Consider the following 24223-nt stretch of genomic DNA (forward strand, 5'->3'; position numbering starts at 1 on the left):
TAGATGTAATTACGCTAAAAAAATTGAGCTTCTCTACGACTAAAAGACGCCGGGTGTTTCACTAATGGAGCTTCTAGGGTTTTAGCAAATTTTCTAACGTAGGTATCTTCTTTCTCTACTCGCACAACTTCAATTTCGAATTTTTCTTTGTGGGTTTGTTTAATTATTCAGAGATTTTAATTGAATTCGTTCTCTTTCTTTGTTTTTCTAGCTGGTGGTGGGTTTTGATTTTTTGAGTTTCCAGAGAAGTTTTAGTAGCAAGAAGCTGAGATATGGAGCACGGTTCAATCACCAATAACAGCCACGCTACGTTTACTCTTACAGAAGAAGACCACACACTTGCTAACGCTGTTCGATTCGTGCTAAACCAAGAGTTAGTATTTTCTTTAACTCCTTCTGAATCTGTTTTGTATCAATAGATTGAAGAAGCTTATACAAGTTTCACATATAAAGGCTTTCGCTTTATAATCTCATAGTTAGTTCTTGACTGTCTAATGCTTACTAGACACTTAGTTCTTGACACTCTAATGCTTGCTATTGAGTTCATAGTTTCTCTCATTAAGAATGAGTATGTGACCTCTCTGTACCATATGCCTATTGAGTTATGAGTTAATTTGAAGATAATCTAGTGAATTATCAGTTTTGAGATTGGAGTTATAGTAACTGAACCAATTTGCGGGCACTTTGTATGTTTTGTGTTGTGATGTTTTGTGTTGTGATGTTTTGATTGTGAACTAGATTTTGATTAAATGTTGGTTACAATTTATGTTAAATGTGATTAGAGCTTCTCTTTGTTTGAAATTATCTCGAAGGTAGGATTTAGAAAAATGTCTTTCACTTGCTATTCAACATCCATTATCTTATTAATAAGATTATTGGAATTGAAAATGTGGTTTCGTTTTCAAATTCAGGTTATGATTGAACGATCTGTGTGCACATTGTATGTTTGTGCCATTATACTTTTGATTGTCAACTTGATTTTGATTAAATGTTCGTTAGAGATTCTCATTGTTTGCCAAATCATCTTCAAGTATTTAGAAAAAGGTCTTTGATTGGCATTCAACCTCCATCATCTTGTTAATGAGGTTGTTGGAATTGATAATGTTGTTTCATCTTGGAGAATTTGCTTTTGTGTAATGAATGATTATGCCACTAACCATTACTGTTGTTAATTCTGTAGTCCGAGAGTGACCGTGGGTGCATACACCATCCCGCATCCTTCCCATGAGAAGGTCAATATCCGAGTCCAGACAACAGGTAACCATTTTCATAGCCCTGTTCTCATCAGATTTTAGCTATGTTACTCTCTGTGTGTCTTAACAACGAAGTACTCGTTGGCTCTGTGATTTTTAGGCGATCCAGCGAGTGAAGTATTCAAAGATGCATGTCAAGAGCTAATGCAAATAAACAGACATGTGAGAAGCGTTTTTGATAAAGCTGTTACTGCGTATAAGGCTGAAGAAGAGCGTAAGGCAAAGGAGGCTGAAGAAGAGCTTAAGAGGCAGAGAGAACTATTTGGATCCATGGACATTGAAAGCAACTGATTTTATAAACTACACAATTGTAATCTCAATTAAGTACTGTTTTGACTTTTGATCTTAAATCCAGATTTATCCTTTAAATATATAAAATTGACTCCTCGACTTATAAAAGTAACCCAAAAGCATGATGTTAAACTTAAACTTGCAAATCTTGTCGTAGTTAACACACTTGTTGTGTATCCACTAATCCAGCAAAATTAACCAAGAGTGTAATAATCCTTGTTCTGTTTTAGCCAAATAGATGTTTAAATATTAGTCTTCTCCACTTGTAATTGACGAATTCACAAAACCACAGACGCAACTTTAACAAAGAATATAATATGGAAGCCTCTTCTTGATTTAACGAAATAGATTGTTTGAATATTGATAAATCCTCTTAGCCTAGGCAGAGTACATAATAAAACTAATAACGCATGCGATAGTTACAGAAACTATAAAAACTTAGTAGAGAGAGTTGAAAAAGTAAACAGCAACAGGAAGTTGAGGTGTTGTTTCTTATGTTCTGTTTCTTCAATAGGCTTCTTCTTGCTCGTACTCACCTTCTTCGTCTTCATATTCTCCTTCTTCATCAGCCGTGGCATCTTGATACTGCTGATACTCAGAGACAAGATCGTTCATGTTGCTTTCAGCTTCGGTGAACTCCATTTCATCCATACCTTCACCTGTATACCAATGCAAGAAAGCCTTTCTCCTGAACATAGCAGTGAACTGTTCGCTGACACGCCTGAACATCTCTTGAATCGAGGTTGAGTTACCGATGAACGTTGAAGCCATCTTCAAACCAGTTGGGGGAATGTCACAGACGGTTGATTTGACGTTGTTTGGGATCCATTCCACAAAGTAGGAAGAGTTCTTGTTCTGTACGTTCAGCATCTGTTCATCGACCTCCTTGGTGCTCATCTTTCCACGGAACATAGCTGAAGCAGTGAGGTAGCGACCGTGTCTTGGGTCAGCAGCACACATCATGTTCTTGGAATCCCACATTTGCTGGGTCAGTTCTGGGACAGTGAGGTTGCGGTACTGCTGAGATCCACGAGAGGTGAGAGGAGCAAACCCAACCATGAAGAAGTGAAGACGAGGGAATGGGATCAAGTTCACAGCTAGCTTTCGAAGATCAGAGTTCAATTGACCAGGGAACCTAAGACAACAGGTTACACCAGACATGGTTGCAGAGATCAAGTGGTTCAGATCACCAACTGCACAGTTCAGAAGACAAACACAAAATAAGTGAGTGACGCTTCAAAGTAGGTATAATGAATGCACAAAAGGACTTTTGCTGATTAGGATATATCAAGGACTTTACAAAAAAAACATCTGAAGAACCTTATGAATAACTATGCAAGTAAGCATCAATCAATTAAACCATAAAACCACAACGACAGAGAAACAATATTGATATTGATTGAAGATCGATATCATATAAGACATTGAGAAGACTAGTCATGAATGCACAATATTGATAATGATTAAGCTGAGGCATGTGCCTCGCAATGATTGAAGAATGATATGATCTGAAACGTTGAGAAGACTAATCCCACTATAATCACATCAGCAGGCACCAGCTTGTTGAAATTATAACATTACACATCGTTCTCATGAATAACTATGCATCAAACAGTAGAACCACAGAGACAGAGTAAGAGTATTGATCGATATTAGAAAGTTAAGAAGGCCCTGCGATACTTACAACTTGGAGTGCTAAGCTTGAGTGTACGGAAGCAAATGTCATACAAGGCTTCGTTGTCAAGAACCATACACTCATCAGCGTTCTCAACAAGCTGGTGCACAGATAGCGTTGCGTTGTATGGCTCCACAACAGTGTCAGACACCTTAGGAGATGGGAACACAGAGAATGTCAGCATCATACGGTCAGGGTACTCCTCCCTGATCTTCGATATCAACAAAGTTCCCATTCCAGAACCAGTTCCTCCTCCTAAGGAATGGCACACCTGAAACCCTGTAATCCGAACAACAAAACAACATAAGGAAACGAAACAAAACCCTAATCCGCAATTACTATTTCAAAACCCTAATCCGCAATTACCATTTCAAAATCATAATCCGCATGAAACAACAAGTCTAAAACAATCAAACGCCAGCCAAATGTACAGATCTAAAACCCTAAGGAGACGAAACATCTAAACAAGGAAGAGGAATAAGAATACCTTGAAGGCAGTCACAATTCTCGGCCTCTTTGCGAACAACATCAAGGACCGAGTCAATAAGCTCAGCGCCTTCGGTGTAGTGACCTTTCGCCCAGTTATTCCCCGCACCGGACTGACCAAAGACGAAGTTATCCGGTCGAAAGATCTGTCCGTACGGTCCAGATCTAACACTGTCCATGGTTCCAGGCTCCAAATCCATGAGAACAGCGCGAGGAACGTACCTTCCACAACTCGCCTCGTTGTAGTAGACGTTAACCCTCTCAAGTTGCAACTCGGAATCTCCCTGGTACCGTCCCGTCTGATCGATCCCATGCTCGGCGCAAACCACTTCCCAGAACTTGGAACCGATTTGGTTTCCGCACTGACCTCCCTGAATATGAAGAATCTCACGCATCTTCGCTTACAGAGAAAACCCTAAAAAAACTGGATCTACAAAGCAAGAGAGAGAGAGAGAGATTTTGAAAAAGGGAAGAAGAAGCAGAGAGGATCTTTTTAGGAGAGAGAGGAAGCGAAGGGTCCATTTATAAAGAAAAGGAGGTTTTAACGGCTAATATTTAGTTATTCAAAATAAGATCGACGGCGGAGAAAGTGCCACGTAAATCGAGGTGGCAACGGGTGGCAAAATTCAAAAATTAATGGCTCGTTTTAAAAAAATTTGAATTTCGTAAATCTGTTTGTGTGAATGACAGCTGGATTCTATTAAGGGAGCAGTTACTAAAACGGCGCCGCACGTGCTTTGAGATAGGTAAAAGCCGTTCCAACCTGGCAAACGCACGTGAGATTTCTTAAGGGCCCATTTTGTTAATGGGCTTTATTCCTCCCAGCAAACTCATACCGTATTGTCCGTATTTACTAGGTGTTAAGAAAACGGAGTGATGTGGTCTAGCAAAAGCGTAAGACGGCACGCATTCTTATTAATTTTAAAACGTCATCGTCTTGATTTTGAATATGCTTCTCGGATCCTGAACCGGAGCCGAACCAAAAATACAGTCAATCGGAAAATGAATGTCAGATTCAAACTTGCTTGACGCTGAGAGTTTTCATCGAAATTTTTCCAGAAGATTCGAATTGAAGAAGAAGAAGAAGATATCGTATCAGACGAAGTGAGAAGACGAAGATGTCTGTGCAAGAGTACTTAGACAAGCATATGCTTTCTCGGAAAATCGAAGACGCTGTTAATGCCGCCGTTAGGGCTAAAACCTCAGATCCCGTTCTCTTCATCGTATGTTTCCTTCGAATTTTCCCTGTAATTATTTTGCCTTGCATCATCGATGGTGCAATTGTGTAGCCTCACTTGTGTTTTTTTGAATTCACCAATTTTTTTACTTATGGCGAATCATCTTAAATTGGGAAAAGTGCAGGCTAATCATATGAAGAAAGCTGTATCATCTGTGATAACGAAGGTGAAAGCAAGGCAGATCCTTGATAGCAGAGGAATCCCAACAGTTGAAGTGGATCTGCACACTAACAAAGGCGTGTTTCGTGCTTCTGTTCCCAGTGGTGATTCTTCTGGAACGTGAGAATTCAATTAGATTGTTCTACGACATTTCAATTGTTACTTCTTCCTGTATTGGTGGTGATGGTGTTTTTGAATTTTGGTGATGCATAATCCTGATTTGACTGACTTTCACATTTCGTAATCCTGGTTTCTATTGATATTCTAAACTGATAAGCCTGCTAAGATGAATCTGGTTTATTTGATTCCAGATATGAAGCTATTGAACTACGTGATGGGGACAAAGGAATGTATCTCGGAAACAGTGTGGCTAAAGCTGTTAAGAACATTAATGAAAAAATTTCAGAGGCGTTGATTGGTATGGACCCGAAACTTCAAGGTCAAATCGACCAGGCAATGATAGATTTGGACAAAACTGAAAAGAAGGTAGGTGGGAACTCTGGTGCCTTTTGTAGTTGGAAATATTAGGATTGTTACAAGTTCATGGAATCTATCAATTTTGTATATTTTCTGTGATTTTCTTCAGTGATTTATTTATTTGACATATCTCACAGAATGAACTTGGGGCTAATGCCATACTAGCTGTGTCAATTGCTGCATGCAAGGCTGGAGCTGCTGAGAAGGAAGTATGAACTCTTCACAACATTTTCTCGTATCTTATGTATTTTATGCCTAGTCTAGTTAGGAGATCTTGATTAAAGTTAGATATCAGGTCCCTCTGTGCAAGCACCTTTCTGATCTTAGTGGCAGAGCAAACATGGTGTTACCTGTACCTGCCTTCACTGTTTTGAGTGGTGGGAAGCATGCATCAAATACTTTTGCCATTCAGGTAATCAACATTAAGTTCATTATTAACATTTATGTCCGACATCCTCATATCTTTTGTCATCTTTGAGTCTTGTTCCTCAAAGATCTTCAACAATGCTTTTGGTTTTCAATTAGTTTCATTTACATATATTATTGTTGTCTGTTCATATATTGTTAGGAAATTATGATTCTTCCAATTGGAGCAAGTAGATTTGAGGAGGCCCTGCAATGGGGATCTGAGACGTATCATCATTTAAAGGTCAACTTTCAATGATATACGGTTTCTGGTACTTTTCTATTTGCAACTGAGAATTTGTATTTAAATGTGAGAGTGATCTATTGCTGTTTATGGTAGGCTGTCATTACAGAAAAGAATGGTGGTTTGGGATGTAACGTTGGTGAAGATGGTGGCCTTGCTCCAGATATCTCGAGGTACAGACATACTTTTTCCTCTGTGATGTCTAATTTGCTTGCATCAATAGATTTTTGTGACGTCATTTTTCCATGTTATAATTTCATGGCTTAGTGCCTTATATACTTTGCAACTGTATGCAGCCTCAAGGAAGGTTTGGAGCTTGTAAAAGAAGCTATCAATCGGACTGGGTACAGTGATAAGATAAAGATAGCAATCGATGTTGCTGCCACTAATTTTTGTATAGGTAATACTCAGCTTCTTAGCAAACTGGTTCTGTGCGGTTACTTTTTAGTCATGGATAGTCTTTGTTTGGTTCTAGGCACTGTCATCCTCAATTGGCTGGTGACATTAAAAAGATGATGATACATGTGTTACCTATAGATATCATGCTTTTTGCAACATTTGACCATGTTTTACTCTTCCTGGATTTTTCTTACCTTGAAAACGGTCATATCCTGAACAGGTACCAAGTATGATCTGGATATCAACTGTCCAGATAAATCTGGGCAGAATTTCAAGTCAGCAGACGATATGATAGAAATGTACAAAGAACTTTGTGATGGTATGTCCGTTCTTGTCTGCAAGATATTTTGTATGTCTATTTTGGTATTCTTGCAGTATTCTAAAGACCTTGTCCTCTGTTTTTTCTCCATGTTGGGTTAGAGTATCCAATTGTGTCTATAGAAGACCCTTTTGACAAGGAGGACTGGGAACACACCAAGTTTTTTTCCAGTCTTGGAATATGTCAGGTCCAATTCGGTTCACCTACTAACAATGGTTTAACATAATTTTTGTTTTGTTGTAAATCAAACCGTCTTCTGATTCTTTCACAGAAATAATAATCTAAAGAGTGAAACCCTTAATTATGCTTGTACGATTATTTTCCTTGTCTAACGCTTGTACGATCGTTTATCTTGTCTAATTTCTCAGTGCTAAACTCTTGCAGGTGGTAGGTGATGATTTATTGATGTCAAATTCAAAACGTGTGGAGCGGGCAATACAGGAGTCTTCTTGTAATGCCCTTCTTCTCAAGGTTTATTGTCTGCTCTAACTTTATTTTATTTATGTACTTACATGAATTATCTGTGGTAGTATTGTATGATAGATATGCTGTTGCCTAAAATTGACAAAGATATTATGTGCATATGGTGCTACAGGTGAATCAGATTGGTACAGTAACAGAAGCCATTGAAGTAGTGAAAATGGCAAGGGATGCCCAGTGGGGTGTGGTGACATCTCATAGATGTGGAGAAACAGAGGACTCTTTCATCTCTGACTTATCCGTGGGTCTCGCAACAGGTGTGATAAAAGCTGGTGCTCCTTGCAGAGGAGAACGTACTATGAAGTATAACCAGGTCTGGATCTTTTTCCAAACTAATATCCTCAGTACCCCTTATGTGATTACTCTAGAACATGATAAATTACGTCAAGTAAACTGCATTGGACTATCTCTTTCATCAGCTGAGTTATGTTGTGGTATGTGAAACTTACGCTAAGTTTCAGTTTCTTCGACTTTTTGATAATGCAGCCGTAGCTTAGGGAGAAAATAATTTCCCTCAGTGGGTAATGAATAATAATGATCCCAGTATATATTTAGTTGGTAGATAGTGTTCTTCATTTCCTGTTTAGTGTATACTGTAGAAAGTACTTTTTGTATAAAAACTGAAAATCACTGTTGGAATCTTCATGTAGTTGCTTCGGATCGAGGAAGAGCTTGGAGATCAAGCACTGTATGCTGGAGAAGATTGGAAGCTATCCCTCTAAACAAAATGCGCATGTGATATAATTGTTACAATTCTCGTCTTACTTCATTGTTCTCGAGTCTTATTTTTCCCGCAGACAAATTTCTGTGTCGTGAAAAGTTCTGATTTTTTGTTTTTTTTGGGGGCCAAATTAAAGAGCAAACAGAAAGAGTGTTAAACGTAAGGTTTCTGACGCCACAAACAAACGTGTTTTTAGGGCTTTGCGTCTTCTTTATCTTCAGTCTTATGTGCCAAATAATACCGAATGTGACACATCTCAGCCACCTTGTACTCCACCATCACTCCTAGCTCCGAGGACAATCTGATTGTCACAGTTTCTGACAATGGAGTTGCCTTTGTGAAGAGATTCATGTACCTCAGTGGCAATGAAAGAGAAACAGGCTTGTTCATCTCTATCAAATTAGCATCTTCAGGCTGCAAACACACAAAAAAACATCAAGTCATTTAAACATTGTATCTGACAGATTATAGAAAAAGAACTTTAGATGACTTATAACTATTCATACTTTGTCCACATGTGTATTATGCTCCAGTACAATGTTCTCTGTCCCGGAATCACCTTCTGTTGAAAACCTCACCACTTCTTTTGTCATCACAGAGATCACAACTGCAATCAAAGCCAGAATTTATGTTTATAGAAAATTTAGAAACAACATTACAGTTGCATAGAATAGTCCACTTATCAACCTGTGTCACCGATGCTACTGAGATCTTTGCATATCCTGGAGAATTCACCTGATGGCATTCTCACAATTGAGTGGTACTCAGGAACTGTTTTACTGGGATCTTTGCATATCCTGGAGAATTCACCTGAGGGCTTTCTCACCATTGAGTGGTACTCAGGAACTCGTATTTGCTTACCGACGATATCCATCAGCTTCAGCTTTGTCTCAAAGACTGCAATCTTGGCTTGTGCTGCATCATCAAATCGTAAGATTATGCATGTTTTTTAACATAGTCTGCATAAAAGTCTTCTCTCTTTTCTTTCACTAATCAAGAAACTTTATTCATTTGTACACTATATGGATTTCAAGATATGGACAGAATCATTTTCTACAATCTAACTGTAGTGTATGGCAAATGAAACTTATATGTTACAGAACCAAGTGATCAATATCATCATAATCGTCAACAACAAATACATAATTCTAGCAAACATAAATCTAGAACTTACTGGGACTCTCGAACATGAAGGTGACAGTGTCACTGCCGCCATCAGCTTTGATAGTAACGATGTCATAAGTTTGAGCACAATTCAGCAACTTGGACATTCTACCAAGATTCAGCATCATGAAGATCCTCCTATCGCACCTGGAAGCAATCTCTCTAAACAAATGCATAGAACTGTTACACTTCTCGTCTCACTTCATTGTTGAGTCTTATTTTTTTACGCAGACAAGTTTCTTCAAATATTTTTGTAATTTTGGCCATATTGAAGAACACACAGATGTAAAGTATAAACAAGCTTTTCCAAATTGCAAAAACACAAACTTTGTCATCAGATTAACTAATTGAGCGTTGCCTTAACATAGTAAATCCAGAAAACAGCTGAATCAAGACAGACTTTTCAACAAAGGACTCAAATACAAACTAAGAAACATTCATCATTCTTAGGGTTTAGTGTCTTCTTCTTCTTCAATCTTAGGTGCCAGATAGTATCGAATGTAACCCATCTCAGCCACCTTGTACTCCACCACAACCGGTAACTCAGAGGACAAACTGATCGTCACAATTTCCGACAATGGAGTAGCCTTTGTGAAGGAATTCATGTACCTCAATGCAAATGAAAGTGAAACAGGCTCGTTCATCTCTATCACAATAGCATCTTCAGGCTGCAAAAAACACATACAATAATAAGGTCACCCCAACATCGTATTGGACAGATAGTCAAAAAATAAGCTTTCAGAATGACTTGTGATTGTTCATACTTTGTCGACAGTAGTATTCTGCCTGAGCACAATGTTTGCTGTCCCGATATCACCTGCTGTTGAAAACTTCACCCCTTCTTTTGTCACAGAGATCACAACTACAAAATCATAATACCAAACCCAGAATCATGATTAGGTAAAACTCAAAAGACCATTTCAGGATCCCCACTGTGGCTACCAACAGAAACAAATGCATTTACCTGTATCACCAATGCTACTGAGATCTTTGCATATCCTGGAAAATTCACCAGACGGCATTCTCACAATTGAGTGGTACTCAGCGTCAGGAATTCCCAAATGCTCACTGTCGATATCCATCAGCTTCATCTCAAAGTCAGCAATCTTGTCTTGCGCTGCATCATAGATAACATTCGAATCATGAGATAATAAACAACTTCTTCTGTTATCTTAAACCAAATCAATAAACCCCATTCACTTTCAAGCTTGAGACTATACACGTTCTGAAAACAAATTGGAATGAACTCATTCTCATCAATCTAGTTTCTAGCAAGCTACAGAATCAGGTCACTATTAGCATCATCAACTACACAAAAACAAATCCCTAACGAAGATAAATCTAACCCAAGAAACCCAATTCACTTGCAAGTTATACATTCCAAGAAACGGACTGAATCATTCTCTTCACTCTACTAATCCTAGTTTTTTACCCAAATGAAACCTAAAAACCACAAGCAGCTTCATCAACGACATTAAAACAAAACCCTAACAACACAAATCGATTTGGGTAAAATGAAGAACTTACTGGGGCTTTCAAACATGAAAGTGACAGTGTCGCTACCATCATCGGCCTTGATGGTGATGATATCATCATTCCCAGCACATTTCAGCATCTTGGACATGTTACCAAGATTCATACCCATAGAGATGTTCCTATCGCACCTGTAGTGCTCGAAACCTTCAGATCTAAGCAGAAGAGACACCAACGCGACGTGGCTCGAGTCCATGGCCTGGAGCGAGAACCCTGTGCTGGAACAGTCGAAGTTCGCATCGTTCACCAGATCCTTAACCGCTTCAAGAACCTTCTTCAGTAGAGAACCTTGAACCAAACGAAGCTCCAACATCTTCTTCTTCTCCTCTGTGAAATTATCCGAAAGCTTAAGAGTTTCTGACGAAACGTTCGATTAGGGTTTTTAGGGTTCTTGAAAACGAAAAGTTCTGAGAGACTATTGCAATTTGTAGCGGGAATCGGATATTATAAGCCGTGGTTTTGTGGCGCCATTTAGCCAATTTAGGGTATTTTGTTCCCGCCTATGGATTTAGTGGATGAAGATGAATTATCACCTGTGTGATCCCGTATCGTTATTTCGGTGCACCACCACCTAAAAAGGCTTTCTAAAATGGGCCTCACATATTCATCATGCCTCGTTAAAACAGCCCAACCATGTAACCGAAATAATATTAAAAGAGCCAATATATCTGGTCTCACGACAAAAAAAAATCTGGTCTATGGGTCGGTTTATACCGGTTTAGTATGTTTTTACTTTGGTCTTTGGTCTAGATTTGCATTAAGATCTCATAAGGACGTTATTTTGAAAAGTGTAGTTCAATTTCCGTTTCGAATTTTTCTTAAACCTATATATACACTACTGATATTATTTAACGATATCAATTTATATCAATGGAGGATGCAGAGAGACATGAGTGGTCGTTTAAACGTTTTTCTCTACCTTTTCCTCTCGAGGATCCAATTTCGAAAACCTCATTATGTCTTAAGGGTGTGACATCAGCTGGTGAGTTCGTTTATGCCCCATCTTCTTGGTTTGGTCCGTTTCATGCTCTTTATTTCAATCCAGACAGGAACACCGTTAGAAGAGTCATTGATCAAGGGCTTGCAGACGACGAATTTAGGCGTCGTCATGGTCTTGGAAACAAAGAACTATATGCCCTGTCTACGTTTCCCGATCACGTTGAGAGTCTCTTGTCTGTGTAACACTATTTATTTATCTTTCTTTTCCTTGGCACAATTAAATTTTACTATTTCTTGTAATAACAATCCTTGGCGGATGGCTTTTTTCTTTTCATAATGTTATCTATCAGTCCTTTATTTGAATCCTTCCCAACATTTTGGATTAGCCTGTGCTAGTCATGTTATTGATGTTAACAGCATCCTCTGTGTCAGGATCTGCCTCAGGTTTGGTTCTCTTATATACAGCCTTGTCGAGGATTCTGAGATGTCTGATTCCACCGGCTTTCTTGGCACCTGTCGTTTCTGTGTATGCTTTTCCTCAGATGCTGCCAGTTATGGGTTGTTCAGTCTGTTTGGATGATGTCATAAATTTCATTTCCTTGCTTCAAATCAGAAGCCTCCCCTGTCCCACCACAAGCCTGGCTTTAGTCTCTTTCCCATGTAGTGTGGAAGATTCATGCTGCATGTACACGATCTCCTAATTCTCAAGGTCCGGCAAAGGTGGTTCGTTCTCTACCACTTTCCCAGGTAGTGTGGAAGGTGATGTACACCATCTCCTAATGCTTACGTTAAAGTCAAGCTGAAACCATAGATAACGGATTTCCTAAATCACAGCATTTGATTTTGGATAGATGAGACAGATTACCATTTTCATCACCATAACAATCAAATTACAGTTTACTGAACAGTGATTTGGTATTATCGTCATAAGCTACCTACAAGGGTTTAAGATTACACAACCAGAAAGATGAAAACAACCTAACAGAACCAAGCCAAATTTTACCTTAACCATAACCCTATCATTGAAAACAGACATAACTGTGAAACACTTCTGCCAAAAGATAGCTAAAGCCCTATCATCTTAAAGATTGTTATAATGCCAAAAGAAAAATTCGACCTCAGACTCTCAGAGCTTACTAGCTTGTCTGCCAAACAAAGAATGTCGACCTTCTGCTATAATCTCTCCGGTCCTCTTGTTTCTCACTACAACAAGTGTTCCTTTATAAGGTCCTCTCTCGCCTAACAATCTCGACGTTATCTCCAACTCCTCCTGAAAATATATTTCCATTTCAAATCATCTCTCTATGACCTTTCAGCAACAGTAAAATAAAACAATAACATAAAGTTGAGCAGACTTACACCGAGCTTAGCTTTAGAAAGAAATGCAATAGACATGTCCACTGATACAGACAGTGGTAAGCTTACAACTTGTACAAGCGCTCCACCAACTTCATCCACAAGATTTGCAATCGCACCATTAGCTAGATTCCTGTCTCTATCCTGCAATTACCAACCTTAAAGTGATCAATACCGTCTTATAGGAAAAACAACGAATCCAAGCTATTCTATATTAACCATATTATCATGATTCTGATCAAGTGTCAAAGAACCACCATAAAAAACATAAACACAGGTCTCAAATACAAAACAACAAAAGCAAGTCCAGGCTAGTATATATACTAAAGGAACTCTTCTTCTCCTTGATTCTGCTCACAAGTCCCCAAGAAACCAATTCGGATCATCAAACACTACTATTCCTATTAACCAAATTCTAATCTTAAAACCTCAAATTATCCATTTCCTTAAACCGTATGACGCTACTTCTGTGTTCCTCATTGACTTAATAACCATTTTGAATCTTAACAAAGTCAACGATTGAGACTTGAGAGAGAGAGAGAGAGACGAACCGTCAAACGAAGAGGGACCTTGAAAGAGCAGGAAATGAAACCCGGGTCGACCCGGTTCACTCGGATTCCTCTGAGGCTGAAATCCTCGTAGAAGCTTTTACCTTTCCATGAAAACTCTTCCACTCTCGGTGCCTCACCGTCGTCAACCTCATCGCTCAGTTGCAAATACTCCCGAATTTTCTCCATCGTCGTCATCCTCAATTCTAATTTCCTCCACTCCCAATTCCACTTTATTTTTTTTTGGATAAATAAACACATTTATTCAGTTTCAGAAACTTTATTTGGGCTTTTAGGCCCATTATACAATCGTTAATACGACGTCGTTCGGCTCTTCTGTATTAAATACACAAACCACAACTATTTTTAAAAGTCTAGTTTTTATAGTCACACTTTCAGTTAATTCGTTGCAGCTGAAGCCTTCACACACTGCGACGGCGATGGCTATAATCTCTGAAACTTCCGACAACGTCTCTTACAGTGGCGGTCCAAGCAAGAATCAGAAAGTAGTAAAAGAAGAAGAGTATCAAGACGAGAAAGCGAAAGAAGACGATCAAGAAGAAGAAGAAGTAGAGAATCTTGATCACGTTACTCCATACATCCCTGAAGAACTCTGTGAAATCACCGTCGCACGCGTCCAAAGATGCCATTACCCGAGGCTATCTCTACTCTCTAAAGCCTTCCGTGACGTAATCTCATCGGAGCAACTCTTCGTAACACGCTCGGACCTAGGCGTGACTGAACCGGTTCTTTATACCTTGATCTCGTCGCCACCTTTTGACCCTCCAAGCTGGTATATACTCCATCGGAGCAACATCTCATTACGTTTAAGCAGAGTCACTTCACTTCCTCCGATGTTTCCTGGATGCACTGCCGTCACAATAGGACACAAGATTTACGTTATGGGTGGTTGCACCGGAGTAAACCAACCGATAAAGACAGTGATTGTCATCGACTGTAGATTTCATAAGTGGGAATGTGTCAAGAGTATGAAAAGGGAACGTTGCTACGCTGCCTCCGGAGTGATTGATGGAAAGATTTACGTAGTGGGAGGTCGCAAGAAACGATATAATGATTGGGTGGAAGTGTTTGACGTAGAGAATGGGGTTTGGGAAACTGTGCCTGGTCCATACATTCCCTTTGCTAGTTCTAGTGGAATGTTTCTTATACATGTGGTTTTGGATGATAAGATCTACGTTTTGGATGATGAGTATTGTTTTGCTTACGATCCAAGACGACGTAGATGGGGAAGTTGGGGCATTGGAAGTACACAGAGGGATTTTTGGCATGCGTCGTCTTGTGTGGTTGATGATTTTTTATATGCCATTGATACTCTGTGGAGTCTTGGGTCTCTCATTGTCGTGTATGATCCAAGGGATATGGTTTGGAGACCTGTCAAGGGTGTAGATCATTTGCCTAGTCTCGTTTATATTGAGTCTAAAATGGCAAGTTTTGGTGGGAAGTTGGTGATTTTGGGTCCTTGTCAGAGACCGTATTATCACTTGGGAATAGATGTTTGGTGCGTAGAGGTGGCCTTGGAGAAACGTGAAGATGGTGATATTTTGGGGAAGGTCGAATCAGTATCGCCTGTGTATTCATCATTCAAGTGGCCTTTCATTGAGATTTCTCGAACTGTTACGGTTTGATGATTCGTTTGCAGCTGCAACAAGGTATGTTAATTAGTCTTTGATGATGAGTTATGATGTTTCAAACGTTTTCTTTAGCCTCAAGTCTTATCTAGGCTTTTCATGCATGAACTTGCAGGGGTGCTATTACATCTACTGTTTGAGCAGCTTGTTGGTATCAGAGAAAAGTAGCTCAGAAGCTGTTACATCGTACGCATGTTATCCTAAAGTAGTAACTCGTCCTTCTTAACCTTTGTGCTCAACACTCTTACAGATCAGCGTTGTGTAGAGATAGGCCACTCTTTTAGCTGTCTTTATATACAAAAACTTGTAGGAAACTTGTTGAAATGCATCTTCTGGGGGTTTTAGGAATGCAGTTGCACTTGTCTCAAGTTCATTTTGTATGCTTTTAGATATACATAATTCTTCTGCGCTGTTCTGCAAGTAATCACAATCAGATTTAAGGAAAGCCTATGCTTCTACCATATGAGCAGAGTATGAAATTTGGGTTTAGAGATGAAAGCAAAACAATGTGACTTAAGCTTACAATATGAAAGTGAAAAAATACAAAAGTTCATGAAGCTATCTGTATATGCACAGAGAATCATGTAATTTGTATCAAGTGTATACATGATCGCAATATGAAGTCTAATTAATCTTAAGATTTAATCTCTCTGTTACCACATAATTAAGTTCTAATCCTAACTTAGAAATAAGCTGTAATCAATTCAGGCAATAAGCACTGCCTTGCACATCAAAAAACCTTAATTAATTGAACAATGAATATAAACGAAGCAACAAAGCAAGAGGAGCTCAAATATTATACTCAACAATTTCTCCCAAACCAATCGTTTTAAAATTAGTTCATCTAAGAGCAAATAAGGAGATCAAAAATATGGCTTTTATGACATTTTGATCTTGTTAAAATGTTGACGAATAAAAATCTCTTTCACCATACAAAAATAAAGAAATCACACAACCTAGTGCCACGTCAACATCTCCATCGTGTTTTTCTATAAAGTCTTCGTTTCAATTTCTCTCAAATTAGTAGAAAAAGTATTTTCTAATATTGTTGCACATACACACATATGACTCCTCCTTTACACTAGAATCGATACTACCAACACCAAAGCTAGCTAAAGACCAAAGTATAGTTTGGATTTGACTTCCTAAACTTGTGTTCTCTACTAGAAACCACTTCTTGTATATTCTTAGTATAGTAAAATTAATAATTCTTGATCGTTTTCCACCATACACATGACTCGACCATCACTCAATCTTTTCAACACCCAAAAAAGCTATAGAGCAAATGTAGAATAATAATGTTGAAAATATTGAAACGATGCATCTTCCCTTTTACTTACAATAGCTCATTCGTGCTATTAGAAACCACTTTGTTTTGTTTTACATCTGTAAATATAAAATGCACCACACACACAAAGACACGGCTCATGGGTTAGTCAATGAGGGAGGGAGAGAGTATGATAGTGAGAGACAACAGCAAAAGGCTATATCCAAATTTGGATAAAGAAGCTCTTAAGCGCGTAGAGTTAGTGGTTACGTTGGGAAGAAGAACAAGTAAAGGAAAAAAAGCAGAGGAGAGATCATCATCTCTCTGCTATAAAAACAGAGATGGGGTTCACAACTCAAAACATCACAACAAAAGAAACAACACAGAGCAAAAGATTCAAATTGTAAAGCAAACTTATATCTTCTTTTCAAGAAAATGGGGATCGTAGGATTCAACTGGGCAGAGGAAGGCAACAACCAACTGGTGTTGCTGATGAACAGAGACAACTGGGGAAACAGGCAAGTTTAATATTTTGATTCGACGTTTAACTTTCTTGGCTCTTCTTGATGACTCTTCTAATTTATTTGGTCTGATGGGATTAACAGGGTCATAAATGGGGGTTCGTGGAATGGCCAGATTTTGAGTGGTCGGAGCGCAGATAACAAAGGAACGTGGTTGGCTATTTCTCGAGGAGGCCGTGTTGCTTTTCTCATGAGTAAAACGTTGTTGCTAGACCAAGTTGTTCCAGACCGCGGCTGCGAGCTGTATCCCATTGAATTCGTGGAGGTTTGTTTCATTTCTTTTTGTTGTTTGCATATTTTTATACAAAACATATTGGATATCCACAGAACTCTCTGTTTTGGTTGCAGGGCAATATGAGTCCACAGGACTTTGCCATGCATGTGACAGAGCGTGACGTGGATTCACAAAAAGGGTGGTCCTATAGCCTTATAGTCGCGGACATGGCTTCCAATTCAATGGTTCATATGAGGAAACCTGTTCTAGATGATCCGTATGTCATGATACAACCCGTTTCGTTTGGTCTGCACACACTTTCTCCTGACGGCGGTCTCGACTCCACAATCTCTGTCAGGGTAATCAAGTTACTAGTGTCTTGTTTCTTTTTCGTATATTTTTGTAGCTCTTTCAAAAACTCTCATTTCTCTTTTTTACTTTGCAGGATTTACAAATGAGAGACTTTTTTAATCACGATGACCTACCAGCGCTTGATGAGATGGCTAGGAGAGCAACTGAAGCCGGGCTGTTTCTTGAATCTATAGCTGAGCATCCGAACCATAAAGTAAGAGATTTGATATATATATATATATATATATATATAACGTTTCTATGATTCATATTCTCCTATACCATCATTAATTAGTTAGTTAATCTCTTTATTTTTCCATTTCGATTCAGCTTGGAACGCAACGCTTTGGAACAACTAGTACGACAGCATTAGCGGTTACACGCACTGGGAAAGTGATGTTCGTTGAGAGATTCGTGGACCTTGGTGGATGGACTTGGATCAAGCACGACTTCGATCTCAACATCCAGTAGAAAGAGTTACAGAGAAACACTAAGCATGCAGCATCCAAATATAAAAAAGTATATCTATATTAATAATTAATAAGTAATCTTGTTGATGCTGTAAATACATCTCTCTACTCTAACTAACCTTTGACGATTCAGGGAAACATGTTTCCTTGGTCTGTCTAAGAGCATTATGATGCTTTATATAAATAAATAGTTTATGATCTTCTAAACCTTTCCTATGGTAACTTAAAACTTTCCTATGGTAACTTAACTTTCCTATAGTTTATGAGCATTATGATGCTTAGTATAAATAAGGTCGAATCAGTATCGCCTGTGTATTCATCATTCAAAGTGGCCGTTCATTGAGATTTCTCGAACTGTTTAAGGTTTGATGATTCGTTTGCAGCTGCAACAAGGTATCTTAATCTTTGATGATGAGTTACTAAGTTTCAAACGTTTTCTTGAGCCTCAAGTCTTATTTAGGCTTTGGTAGACTTGCAGGTGAGTAAGTATGAAACAAAGTCACTCAGAAACTTGTTAGAGCTGGCAACTGTTTTTAGCTGCATGTACACGGGTTTTATACACATGGGTTTTATACACTCTGCCAAACACACACTCAAGAAACCTATACACTCTCTCTCACTATACTGTTACATATTAATTCATAAACTATATGATCTCTAAAAATGCTATCCTTTAGTGCCTATAAAAACAACATTTGAAACACAAACTAGAGTTTCTAAATAGAGAGAACAGAGTGGCTTGTGAGTCACGTTGAGAGACGTTTGACACATTATAAAACACTGAAGGAAGAAAAAGAAAATAAAATAAACCATTACAAAAATATTAAAATTAGATGATAATGTATTAAATTTTTAAAAGGAAAAATAAATGAATACAAAATAAATGAATACAAAAGGATCGAAGTGTTCGATGTAGAGAAGAGGACTTGGAGTAGTGTGCCTGATCCATCCGATTGCAATTCTAGTATGCCAGGAGGAGGGTTTGTGACGTCTGTGGTGATGCAAGATAGGATATACATTTTGGATGCTATGCGTGGTTTGGTTTACGAACCAAGACAAGGTACATGGCAATCATGGGAACTTGGATCTAAGTTGATGTACTTTTGGCGCAAGCCGTGTTGTGTGATTGAGGATCTCCTGTATTGCTTTGATCCACGGTGTGTTCTTAGACATCCTATACTGGTATATGATCCAGATGAAATGGTTTGGTCTCCTCTCAAGGGTGTAAATCGTCTGCCTTACCTCAAATACTTTGAGTGTAAAATGGCCAATTTGGGTGGGAAGTTGATGGTTTTTGGCACTACTCACAGACCGTATAATGATACTTGGTGCATAGAGATAGTGTTAGAAAGACGTGAAAGAGGTGAGATTTGGGGGAAGGTCGTTTCAGTGACGCCTGTGCTTAGATCCGAGAACTCGCCTTATATTGATCTTTGCAGCTCTGTTACGTTTTGATGATCTGTGCTCTGTGGAATGGTTTCTTGCCGTTGAAGGTATGTTAATCTTTGTTGTGCATGGACTATTTTCTTGAGAATCAAGTCTTAATTTGGCTTTCATGAACTTGCAGGTGAAGGGCCTTTTATTACATCTACTGTTTGAGAAGCTTTGTGAGAGCAAAAGTGATGCTAGAAGCTGTTATATCTCTGATACCTTGGAAAGTAACTAGTCTTCCTTCTTAACAGAATAGGCCTTGTGTAGAGTTGGCCACTCTTTGTACTTAAGATTCTTGTTGAAATAATGCATCTTTGGTTTATAGCTAGTTTCTGGCTCTTTCTGTTTTGTGAGATACTATATAATTCTGCTTCTACTATATGAGCAATATGAATACTTTGGTTTGGATTGGAGATGAAGCAAAGTTAAAACATTTTGTATGTTATTTGTCTGTAACCGAGATCTTATGAAACACTGCTCTCTTTTTAACACTTTAAAAGACTCACACTGTGCTTTCAGTCAAGTACATGAGCAATATGAAATCTTGGCTCAGAGATGTGAAAATGGAGCAAAACAAACCGGTTTACTTTACCGGTAGAGAGGAGGTCCAAGTCACTAAACTAAGATATACTAAAATTAATTAATTAATAATGAGGTTGTAAAAAATAATAATAATCGTTCAAGAATAAATTTTAATATTTAGAAAATAACTGAATAAAGTCAAGTTAATAAAAAATTTCAATAATATTTCGTTGTTGTAATGACTTTTATCTTTGGACTTTGACATTTTAATGACTTTATCTTTGGGTTAAGCTTTAAAGTCATTATAAATATTTCAGTTAATATTATCGAATTCGTTTAAAGAAGAAAATAAAAATGAAATGAGAGAGTAACGAACAAACGTAAACATATAACATTATGATTTATATATATTCATTATGGTTTCATTATAATACAGCTTCTTTCAAAAATCTACGTTTAGTCTTCTCCCTTTCAGTTAATTCATTGCTAGCTTCTGAAAGACTTCACACGGACGGCGATGGCTATAATCTCTGAAACTTCCGACGACGGCTCTAACGGCGGCGATCCAAACAAGAAACCGCAAGAAGAAGAGAATCTTGCTCCGAGTCTTCTACCCATCCCGGAAGAACTCGCCGAAAGCATCCTCTTACTCGTCAAGAGATGTCACTACCCGAAGCTATCTCTCTTCTCCAGAACCTTTCGTTACGTCATCTCTTCGCCGGAACTCTACCAAAGGCGCTTGCAACTCGGCCTCACCGAACCGGTTCTTTACGCTTTGATCCGACTCCCTTATGTTAGTTATGAGTTTGACCCGACCTGGTACATTCTCAATCGTAACGTCTCAAGAAAGATCTCTTTACGACTGAGTTCACTTCCTCCTATGAGTCTCATGCAGCCTGGATCTGCTGTAGTCACAGTCGGGTACGATATGTATGTGATCGGCGGATGCGATCATCCCACATCGAACGTGTACATCATCGACTGCAGATTTCATCAGTGTCGCTCGCTCCCTGGAATGCAGAGGGCTCGCAGCTCCCCAGCCGCAGGAGTAATCGATAGAAAGATTTATGTGATAGGAGGTTGCGAGCAGAGAGATGATAACTGGATCGAGGTGTTCGATATAGATACTGGGGTTTGGAGTAGTGTTGCTGGTCCATACGAATACAACTCTAGTATGGAAGAAGGAGGGTTTCTGACATATGTGGTGATGCAAGAGAAGATTTACATTTCGGATCCTGAGTGTTGTTTGGCTTACGAACCAAGACAAGGTACATGGGAGTCATGGGGAGATTCAAGTGCGTTGGTTAGATATTGGCACCCGTCGTCTTGTGTCATTGAGGATTTGTTGTATAGTATTAATCCTTTTTGTGAACTATTGGTGTATGATCCGAATGAGTCGTTTTGGAAACGTGTGGAAGGTGTATTTCATTTGCCTAGGCTCAATTATCATAAGTGTAAATTGGCGAATGTTGGTGGGAAGTTGGTGGTTTTGGCTAATACTTGCAACAGGCATGGTTCTAAACATGTTTGGTGCATAGAGATTACAGTAGAAAGACGTGAAGGAGGTGAGGTTTGGGGGGAGGTTGCATCAAGATCGGTAGTGCTTAAATCCATGGACTCGCTTTCCATTGATCTTTGTCGCTCTGTTGCGTTTTGATGGTTCGTGGGATGGTTTCTTGCAGTTGAAGGTATGTTAATCTTTCATGAGCATCGACTATTGATGATGATATGACATTTTCTGTAGCCTCAAGTCTTATTTAGGCTTTTCATTAACTTGCAGGTGAAGGATCTTCTTATATACATCTACTGTGTTTTAGCAGCTTGTTGATGTGAGAGCAAATTATGAAGCAAAAAGCGGTGCAGAAGCTGTGACATTTTAGAGTAACTCGTCTTTATATAGCTTTGTTCACAATATGTCATTTCTTGTTTTAGCCTTTATACAAAAACTCTTACGGGACTTGTAGAAATGCATCTTTAGTTTGGCTATATTTTGGGTTTTTGTGCAGTTGCAGTAATATGTTTTAAGACCCCCATTTGAGTTACCTAATAAAAAAGCATTTAATTCGACATCTGAAAGACAAGTCAGGATTTATAAGTAGAGAGAACACAGAGACTTGTGAGCCAAGTAATCATGTTAAGAGACAGAGACAGAGACAGAGACATCTGACTCTATGTTAAAAACAATGAGAAAAATAACTTTGCTGACATAGAAAATCTCATTACAAAAAAAAAAAATGATACTGTATTAACGAGGATACTGTATTAACGAGACTTAAAATCCCTTTGATATAAGAAGGATTTTAATATAAGAAGAAGAAAATAATTTTAATATAAGTTATCCTTTTGGAAATTTGTATTAAATGTTAAAATCCTTTTTAAACCGAGTTTTCTGAATACGTAGATACCAAATGAAATGAAAATTTGGTTTCCCTATAAATAATATACACAACAACATTATTTTAGAAAGAAAAAAATTTGAACTAGTCTCATCACTTTCAGTTAAATTCGTTGCTGCGCTAACGTCACACCGCGATGGCTGTAATCTCTGCACTTCCCGGCGGCTCTAACGGCGGCGATGATCCAAACAAGAATCCTCAAGAAGTAGAAGAGATTCAAGACAAAGAGAATCAAAACGAGAATCTTCAAGAAGTAGTAGAAGAGAATCTTCCTCCTCCGGTTCCTCGAGTACAACTTCCTGGAGATATCATGGAGATCATCATCGCACGTGTGCCGAGATGTTATCAGCCGAACCTATCTCTCGTCTGCAAAGCCTTTCTTCAACTAATCACTTCGCCGCAGCACTTCTCAACGCGCTTGCTCTACGGCGTCACCGAACCGGTTCTTTATGCCTTGATCGGAGAACCATTTAATATTACTCCCCTAAGCTTGTTCATTCTCTATCGTAGCAACCGCCCTTTACGGTTCAGCAGAGTCCCTACACCTCGTCCCATGTATCGTGGATGTTCTGCCGTCACAATCGGACACAAGATTTACCTTATTGGTGGTTTCGTCGGCCTTTATGAACCCCAAAGGACTGCGGTTGTCATCGATTGTAGATTCCATACGTTTGAGAATCTCCCAAATATGGAAAGGGCTCGTTGCTATGCAGCCGCTGGAGTGGTCGACGGGAAGATTTATGTAATCGGTGGTCGCCTGAAACGAGATGATGATTGGGTCGAAGTGTACGATGTAGAGCGTCGGGTTTGGGAAACTGTGCCTAGTCAATCCCCTGACGAGGCTACTCTTGATGGAACGTTTGGTATATCTGTGGTGATGCAGGGGAGAATCTTGTTTCGGAATCTTGATTGTTGTTTGGCTTACGATCCAAGACAAGGTTTATGGCAGTCATGGGGACATGAAAGTCAACTGATGAGATTTTGGAACTCCACGTCTTGTGTGGTTGGAGATTTGTTGTATACCGTTGATCGTACGTTTTCTTTTGAGAATCCAGTAATGGTATATTATCCGAATGACTTGGTTTGGAGACCTCTGATGGGTGTATCCGCTTATGAGTTGCGTATGCTCAATTATGAATGGTCTAAGATGGCCAATTTTGGTGGCAAGTTGGTGATTTTGGGCCGCTATTATGTGCGCCCACGTGATATTTGCTGTGTAGTGATAGCGTTGGAAACTCGTCAAGGAGGTCAGATTCAGGGGAAGGTGGAATCAGTCTCGCATGTGTATAGAGACATGAGGAATAGCCCCTCTATTCATCTTTGTCAAACTGTTACGGTTTGATGATTCAAATCATGGTGGATGGTTTCTTGCAGGTATTTTTCTGATCATGATGAAATATGATGTTTCTGACATTTTCAATAATTAGCTTCTCAAGTCTACTGTTTTTATTACATCTACTGTTTTTACCAGCTTGTTGATCTGTTTGGACTACTGATCATGATGAATTATGAGACTCGAGTCTTAATTCGGCTTTCATGAACTTGCAGGTTGTTTTTGCCAGCTTGTTGATATCAGAGCAACTATGAAGCAAAGAGTGGTGCAGAAGCCAGAAGCTGTTATATCCGTGACACTTTAGAGTAACTCGTCTTTATATAGCTCTGTCCACAATATGACATTCCTTGTTTTAGCCTTTATATAAAACCTCTGAAGGGAC

The 24223-nt window shown here is 38.9% G+C and overlaps 12 protein-coding genes across 16 annotated transcripts; 7 read left to right on the top strand and 5 right to left on the bottom strand.

Moving 5' to 3' along the window:
- The first annotated feature begins 15 nt into the window (after positions 1 to 15).
- Positions 16 to 1643, top strand: LOC17889254 (DNA-directed RNA polymerases I and III subunit RPAC2). Of its 2 annotated transcripts, XM_006295182.2 has the most exons (4): positions 16 to 98; positions 212 to 373; positions 1181 to 1257; positions 1354 to 1643. In XM_006295182.2, the coding sequence occupies exons 2-4, from the start codon at positions 273 to 275 to the stop codon at positions 1542 to 1544; spliced, it is 369 nt and encodes a 122-aa protein (XP_006295244.1). In that variant the 5' UTR covers positions 16 to 98; positions 212 to 272; the 3' UTR covers positions 1545 to 1643. The 2 variants fall into 2 exon arrangements, with proteins under 2 accessions (XP_006295244.1, XP_023640050.1); XM_023784282.1 differs by lacking the exon at positions 16 to 98 and having other exon boundaries at positions 140 to 373.
- A 210-nt stretch (positions 1644 to 1853) lies between these two features.
- Positions 1854 to 4188, bottom strand: LOC17890420 (tubulin beta-7 chain). The gene is made up of 3 exons (XM_006294148.2): positions 3707 to 4188; positions 3229 to 3498; positions 1854 to 2737 (listed from the first exon to the last, which is right to left on the bottom strand). The coding sequence occupies exons 1-3, from the start codon at positions 4098 to 4100 to the stop codon at positions 2052 to 2054; spliced, it is 1350 nt and encodes a 449-aa protein (XP_006294210.1). The 5' UTR covers positions 4101 to 4188; the 3' UTR covers positions 1854 to 2051.
- A 501-nt stretch (positions 4189 to 4689) lies between these two features.
- Positions 4690 to 8310, top strand: LOC17889501 (cytosolic enolase 3). Its single transcript, XM_006294068.2, has 13 exons — positions 4690 to 4928; positions 5068 to 5222; positions 5414 to 5588; positions 5717 to 5788; positions 5875 to 5991; positions 6148 to 6228; positions 6325 to 6401; positions 6525 to 6628; positions 6848 to 6946; positions 7048 to 7133; positions 7331 to 7417; positions 7542 to 7739; positions 8077 to 8310. Exons 1-13 carry the CDS (start codon positions 4824 to 4826, stop codon positions 8146 to 8148), a joined length of 1428 nt encoding a protein of 475 aa, XP_006294130.1. The 5' UTR covers positions 4690 to 4823; the 3' UTR covers positions 8149 to 8310.
- Positions 8311 to 8335: 25 nt separating this feature from the next.
- LOC17889033 (proliferating cell nuclear antigen 2) lies at positions 8336 to 8712 on the bottom strand. Its single transcript, XM_023783664.1, has 2 exons — positions 8654 to 8712; positions 8336 to 8561 (listed from the first exon to the last, which is right to left on the bottom strand). The coding sequence occupies exon 2, from the start codon at positions 8535 to 8537 to the stop codon at positions 8340 to 8342; it is 198 nt and encodes a 65-aa protein (XP_023639432.1). The 5' UTR covers positions 8538 to 8561; positions 8654 to 8712; the 3' UTR covers positions 8336 to 8339.
- On the bottom strand, positions 8557 to 9512 carry LOC111828547 (proliferating cell nuclear antigen 2-like). Its single transcript, XM_023784604.1, has 4 exons — positions 9322 to 9512; positions 8835 to 9062; positions 8707 to 8754; positions 8557 to 8561 (listed from the first exon to the last, which is right to left on the bottom strand). Exons 1-4 carry the CDS (start codon positions 9485 to 9487, stop codon positions 8557 to 8559), a joined length of 447 nt encoding a protein of 148 aa, XP_023640372.1. The 5' UTR covers positions 9488 to 9512.
- A 110-nt stretch (positions 9513 to 9622) lies between these two features.
- Positions 9623 to 11257, bottom strand: LOC17888571 (proliferating cell nuclear antigen 2). The gene is made up of 4 exons (XM_006294748.2): positions 10839 to 11257; positions 10276 to 10428; positions 10076 to 10173; positions 9623 to 9979 (listed from the first exon to the last, which is right to left on the bottom strand). The coding sequence occupies exons 1-4, from the start codon at positions 11155 to 11157 to the stop codon at positions 9758 to 9760; spliced, it is 792 nt and encodes a 263-aa protein (XP_006294810.1). The 5' UTR covers positions 11158 to 11257; the 3' UTR covers positions 9623 to 9757.
- Positions 11258 to 11714: 457 nt separating this feature from the next.
- On the top strand, positions 11715 to 12026 carry LOC17890268 (putative F-box protein At1g50870). Its single transcript, XM_006295620.1, has one exon. The coding sequence runs from the start codon at positions 11715 to 11717 to the stop codon at positions 12024 to 12026; it is 312 nt and encodes a 103-aa protein (XP_006295682.1).
- A 609-nt stretch (positions 12027 to 12635) lies between these two features.
- On the bottom strand, positions 12636 to 13913 carry LOC17889534 (acyl-coenzyme A thioesterase 13). The gene is made up of 3 exons (XM_006295085.2): positions 13691 to 13913; positions 13143 to 13283; positions 12636 to 13053 (listed from the first exon to the last, which is right to left on the bottom strand). Exons 1-3 carry the CDS (start codon positions 13883 to 13885, stop codon positions 12910 to 12912), a joined length of 480 nt encoding a protein of 159 aa, XP_006295147.1. The 5' UTR covers positions 13886 to 13913; the 3' UTR covers positions 12636 to 12909.
- A 214-nt stretch (positions 13914 to 14127) lies between these two features.
- On the top strand, positions 14128 to 19614 carry LOC17889820 (putative F-box/kelch-repeat protein At2g29810). Of its 4 annotated transcripts, XM_023785089.1 has the most exons (3): positions 14128 to 14805; positions 19081 to 19380; positions 19480 to 19614. In XM_023785089.1, exons 1-3 carry the CDS (start codon positions 14128 to 14130, stop codon positions 19612 to 19614), a joined length of 1113 nt encoding a protein of 370 aa, XP_023640857.1. The 4 variants fall into 4 exon arrangements, with proteins under 4 accessions (XP_023640857.1, XP_023640855.1, XP_023640856.1 ...); XM_023785087.1 differs by having other exon boundaries at positions 19081 to 19614; XM_023785088.1 differs by lacking the exons at positions 19081 to 19380; positions 19480 to 19614 and having other exon boundaries at positions 14128 to 14179; positions 14237 to 15333.
- Positions 16988 to 18160, top strand: LOC17890139. The gene is made up of 5 exons (XM_006296250.2): positions 16988 to 17121; positions 17209 to 17389; positions 17473 to 17697; positions 17784 to 17903; positions 18020 to 18160. The coding sequence occupies exons 1-5, from the start codon at positions 17039 to 17041 to the stop codon at positions 18158 to 18160; spliced, it is 750 nt and encodes a 249-aa protein (XP_006296312.1). The 5' UTR covers positions 16988 to 17038.
- Positions 19615 to 20629: 1015 nt separating the features above from the next.
- LOC17887636 (F-box/LRR-repeat/kelch-repeat protein At2g29770) lies at positions 20630 to 21769 on the top strand. Its single transcript, XM_006296232.1, has one exon. The coding sequence runs from the start codon at positions 20630 to 20632 to the stop codon at positions 21767 to 21769; it is 1140 nt and encodes a 379-aa protein (XP_006296294.1).
- Positions 21770 to 22644: 875 nt separating this feature from the next.
- LOC17890128 (F-box/kelch-repeat protein At2g29830) lies at positions 22645 to 23850 on the top strand. The gene has a single exon (XM_006295675.1). The coding sequence runs from the start codon at positions 22645 to 22647 to the stop codon at positions 23848 to 23850; it is 1206 nt and encodes a 401-aa protein (XP_006295737.1).
- Positions 23851 to 24223: the final 373 nt, after the last annotated feature.

Source organism: Capsella rubella, unplaced genomic scaffold, assembly GCF_000375325.1.
Source record: "Capsella rubella cultivar Monte Gargano unplaced genomic scaffold, Caprub1_0 scaffold_4, whole genome shotgun sequence".
Taxonomy (NCBI): domain Eukaryota; kingdom Viridiplantae; phylum Streptophyta; class Magnoliopsida; order Brassicales; family Brassicaceae; genus Capsella; species Capsella rubella.

Coding starts and splice junctions, on each gene's coding strand:
- LOC17889501 (XM_006294068.2), top strand. CDS start 4,824: ATGTCTGTGCAAGAGTACTTAGACAAGCATATGCTTTCTCGGAAAATC. Junction 7,134..7,330: donor CCAGTCTTGGAATATGTCAG/GTCCAATTCGGT, acceptor AAACTCTTGCAG/GTGGTAGGTGATGATTTATT. Junction 7,418..7,541: donor GTAATGCCCTTCTTCTCAAG/GTTTATTGTCTG, acceptor ATGGTGCTACAG/GTGAATCAGATTGGTACAGT.
- LOC17890420 (XM_006294148.2), bottom strand. CDS start 4,100: ATGCGTGAGATTCTTCATATTCAGGGAGGTCAGTGCGGAAACCAAATC. Junction 3,499..3,706: donor GAATTGTGACTGCCTTCAAG/GTATTCTTATTC, acceptor TTCGGATTACAG/GGTTTCAGGTGTGCCATTCC. Junction 2,738..3,228: donor CAAGCTTAGCACTCCAAGTT/GTAAGTATCGCA, acceptor TGAACTGTGCAG/TTGGTGATCTGAACCACTTG.
- LOC17888571 (XM_006294748.2), bottom strand. CDS start 11,157: ATGTTGGAGCTTCGTTTGGTTCAAGGTTCTCTACTGAAGAAGGTTCTT. Junction 10,429..10,838: donor TTTCATGTTTGAAAGCCCCA/GTAAGTTCTTCA, acceptor TCTATGATGCAG/CGCAAGACAAGATTGCTGAC. Junction 9,980..10,075: donor AGAATACTACTGTCGACAAA/GTATGAACAATC, acceptor TGTTTTTTGCAG/CCTGAAGATGCTATTGTGAT.
- LOC17889254 (XM_006295182.2), top strand. CDS start 273: ATGGAGCACGGTTCAATCACCAATAACAGCCACGCTACGTTTACTCTT. Junction 374..1,180: donor CGATTCGTGCTAAACCAAGA/GTTAGTATTTTC, acceptor TTAATTCTGTAG/TCCGAGAGTGACCGTGGGTG. Junction 1,258..1,353: donor TATCCGAGTCCAGACAACAG/GTAACCATTTTC, acceptor TGTGATTTTTAG/GCGATCCAGCGAGTGAAGTA.
- LOC17890268 (XM_006295620.1), top strand. CDS start 11,715: ATGGAGGATGCAGAGAGACATGAGTGGTCGTTTAAACGTTTTTCTCTA.
- LOC17889033 (XM_023783664.1), bottom strand. CDS start 8,537: ATGAACAAGCCTGTTTCTCTTTCATTGCCACTGAGGTACATGAATCTC.
- LOC17890128 (XM_006295675.1), top strand. CDS start 22,645: ATGGCTGTAATCTCTGCACTTCCCGGCGGCTCTAACGGCGGCGATGAT.
- LOC17889820 (XM_023785087.1), top strand. CDS start 14,128: ATGGCTATAATCTCTGAAACTTCCGACAACGTCTCTTACAGTGGCGGT. Junction 14,806..19,080: donor AGAATGGGGTTTGGGAAACT/GTGCCTGGTCCA, acceptor GATGTAGAGAAG/AGGACTTGGAGTAGTGTGCC.
- LOC17890139 (XM_006296250.2), top strand. CDS start 17,039: ATGGGGATCGTAGGATTCAACTGGGCAGAGGAAGGCAACAACCAACTG. Junction 17,390..17,472: donor ATCCCATTGAATTCGTGGAG/GTTTGTTTCATT, acceptor TTTTGGTTGCAG/GGCAATATGAGTCCACAGGA. Junction 17,698..17,783: donor ACTCCACAATCTCTGTCAGG/GTAATCAAGTTA, acceptor TTTACTTTGCAG/GATTTACAAATGAGAGACTT.
- LOC111828547 (XM_023784604.1), bottom strand. CDS start 9,487: ATGCATTTGTTTAGAGAGATTGCTTCCAGGTGCGATAGGAGGATCTTC. Junction 9,063..9,321: donor CTTCATGTTCGAGAGTCCCA/GTAAGTTCTAGA, acceptor TTGATGATGCAG/CACAAGCCAAGATTGCAGTC. Junction 8,755..8,834: donor CAGTAGCATCGGTGACACAG/GTTGATAAGTGG, acceptor CTTTGATTGCAG/TTGTGATCTCTGTGATGACA.
- LOC17889534 (XM_006295085.2), bottom strand. CDS start 13,885: ATGACGACGATGGAGAAAATTCGGGAGTATTTGCAACTGAGCGATGAG. Junction 13,284..13,690: donor AGGTCCCTCTTCGTTTGACG/GTTCGTCTCTCT, acceptor TGGTAATTGCAG/GATAGAGACAGGAATCTAGC. Junction 13,054..13,142: donor TTTCTAAAGCTAAGCTCGGT/GTAAGTCTGCTC, acceptor ATATATTTTCAG/GAGGAGTTGGAGATAACGTC.
- LOC17887636 (XM_006296232.1), top strand. CDS start 20,630: ATGGCTATAATCTCTGAAACTTCCGACGACGGCTCTAACGGCGGCGAT.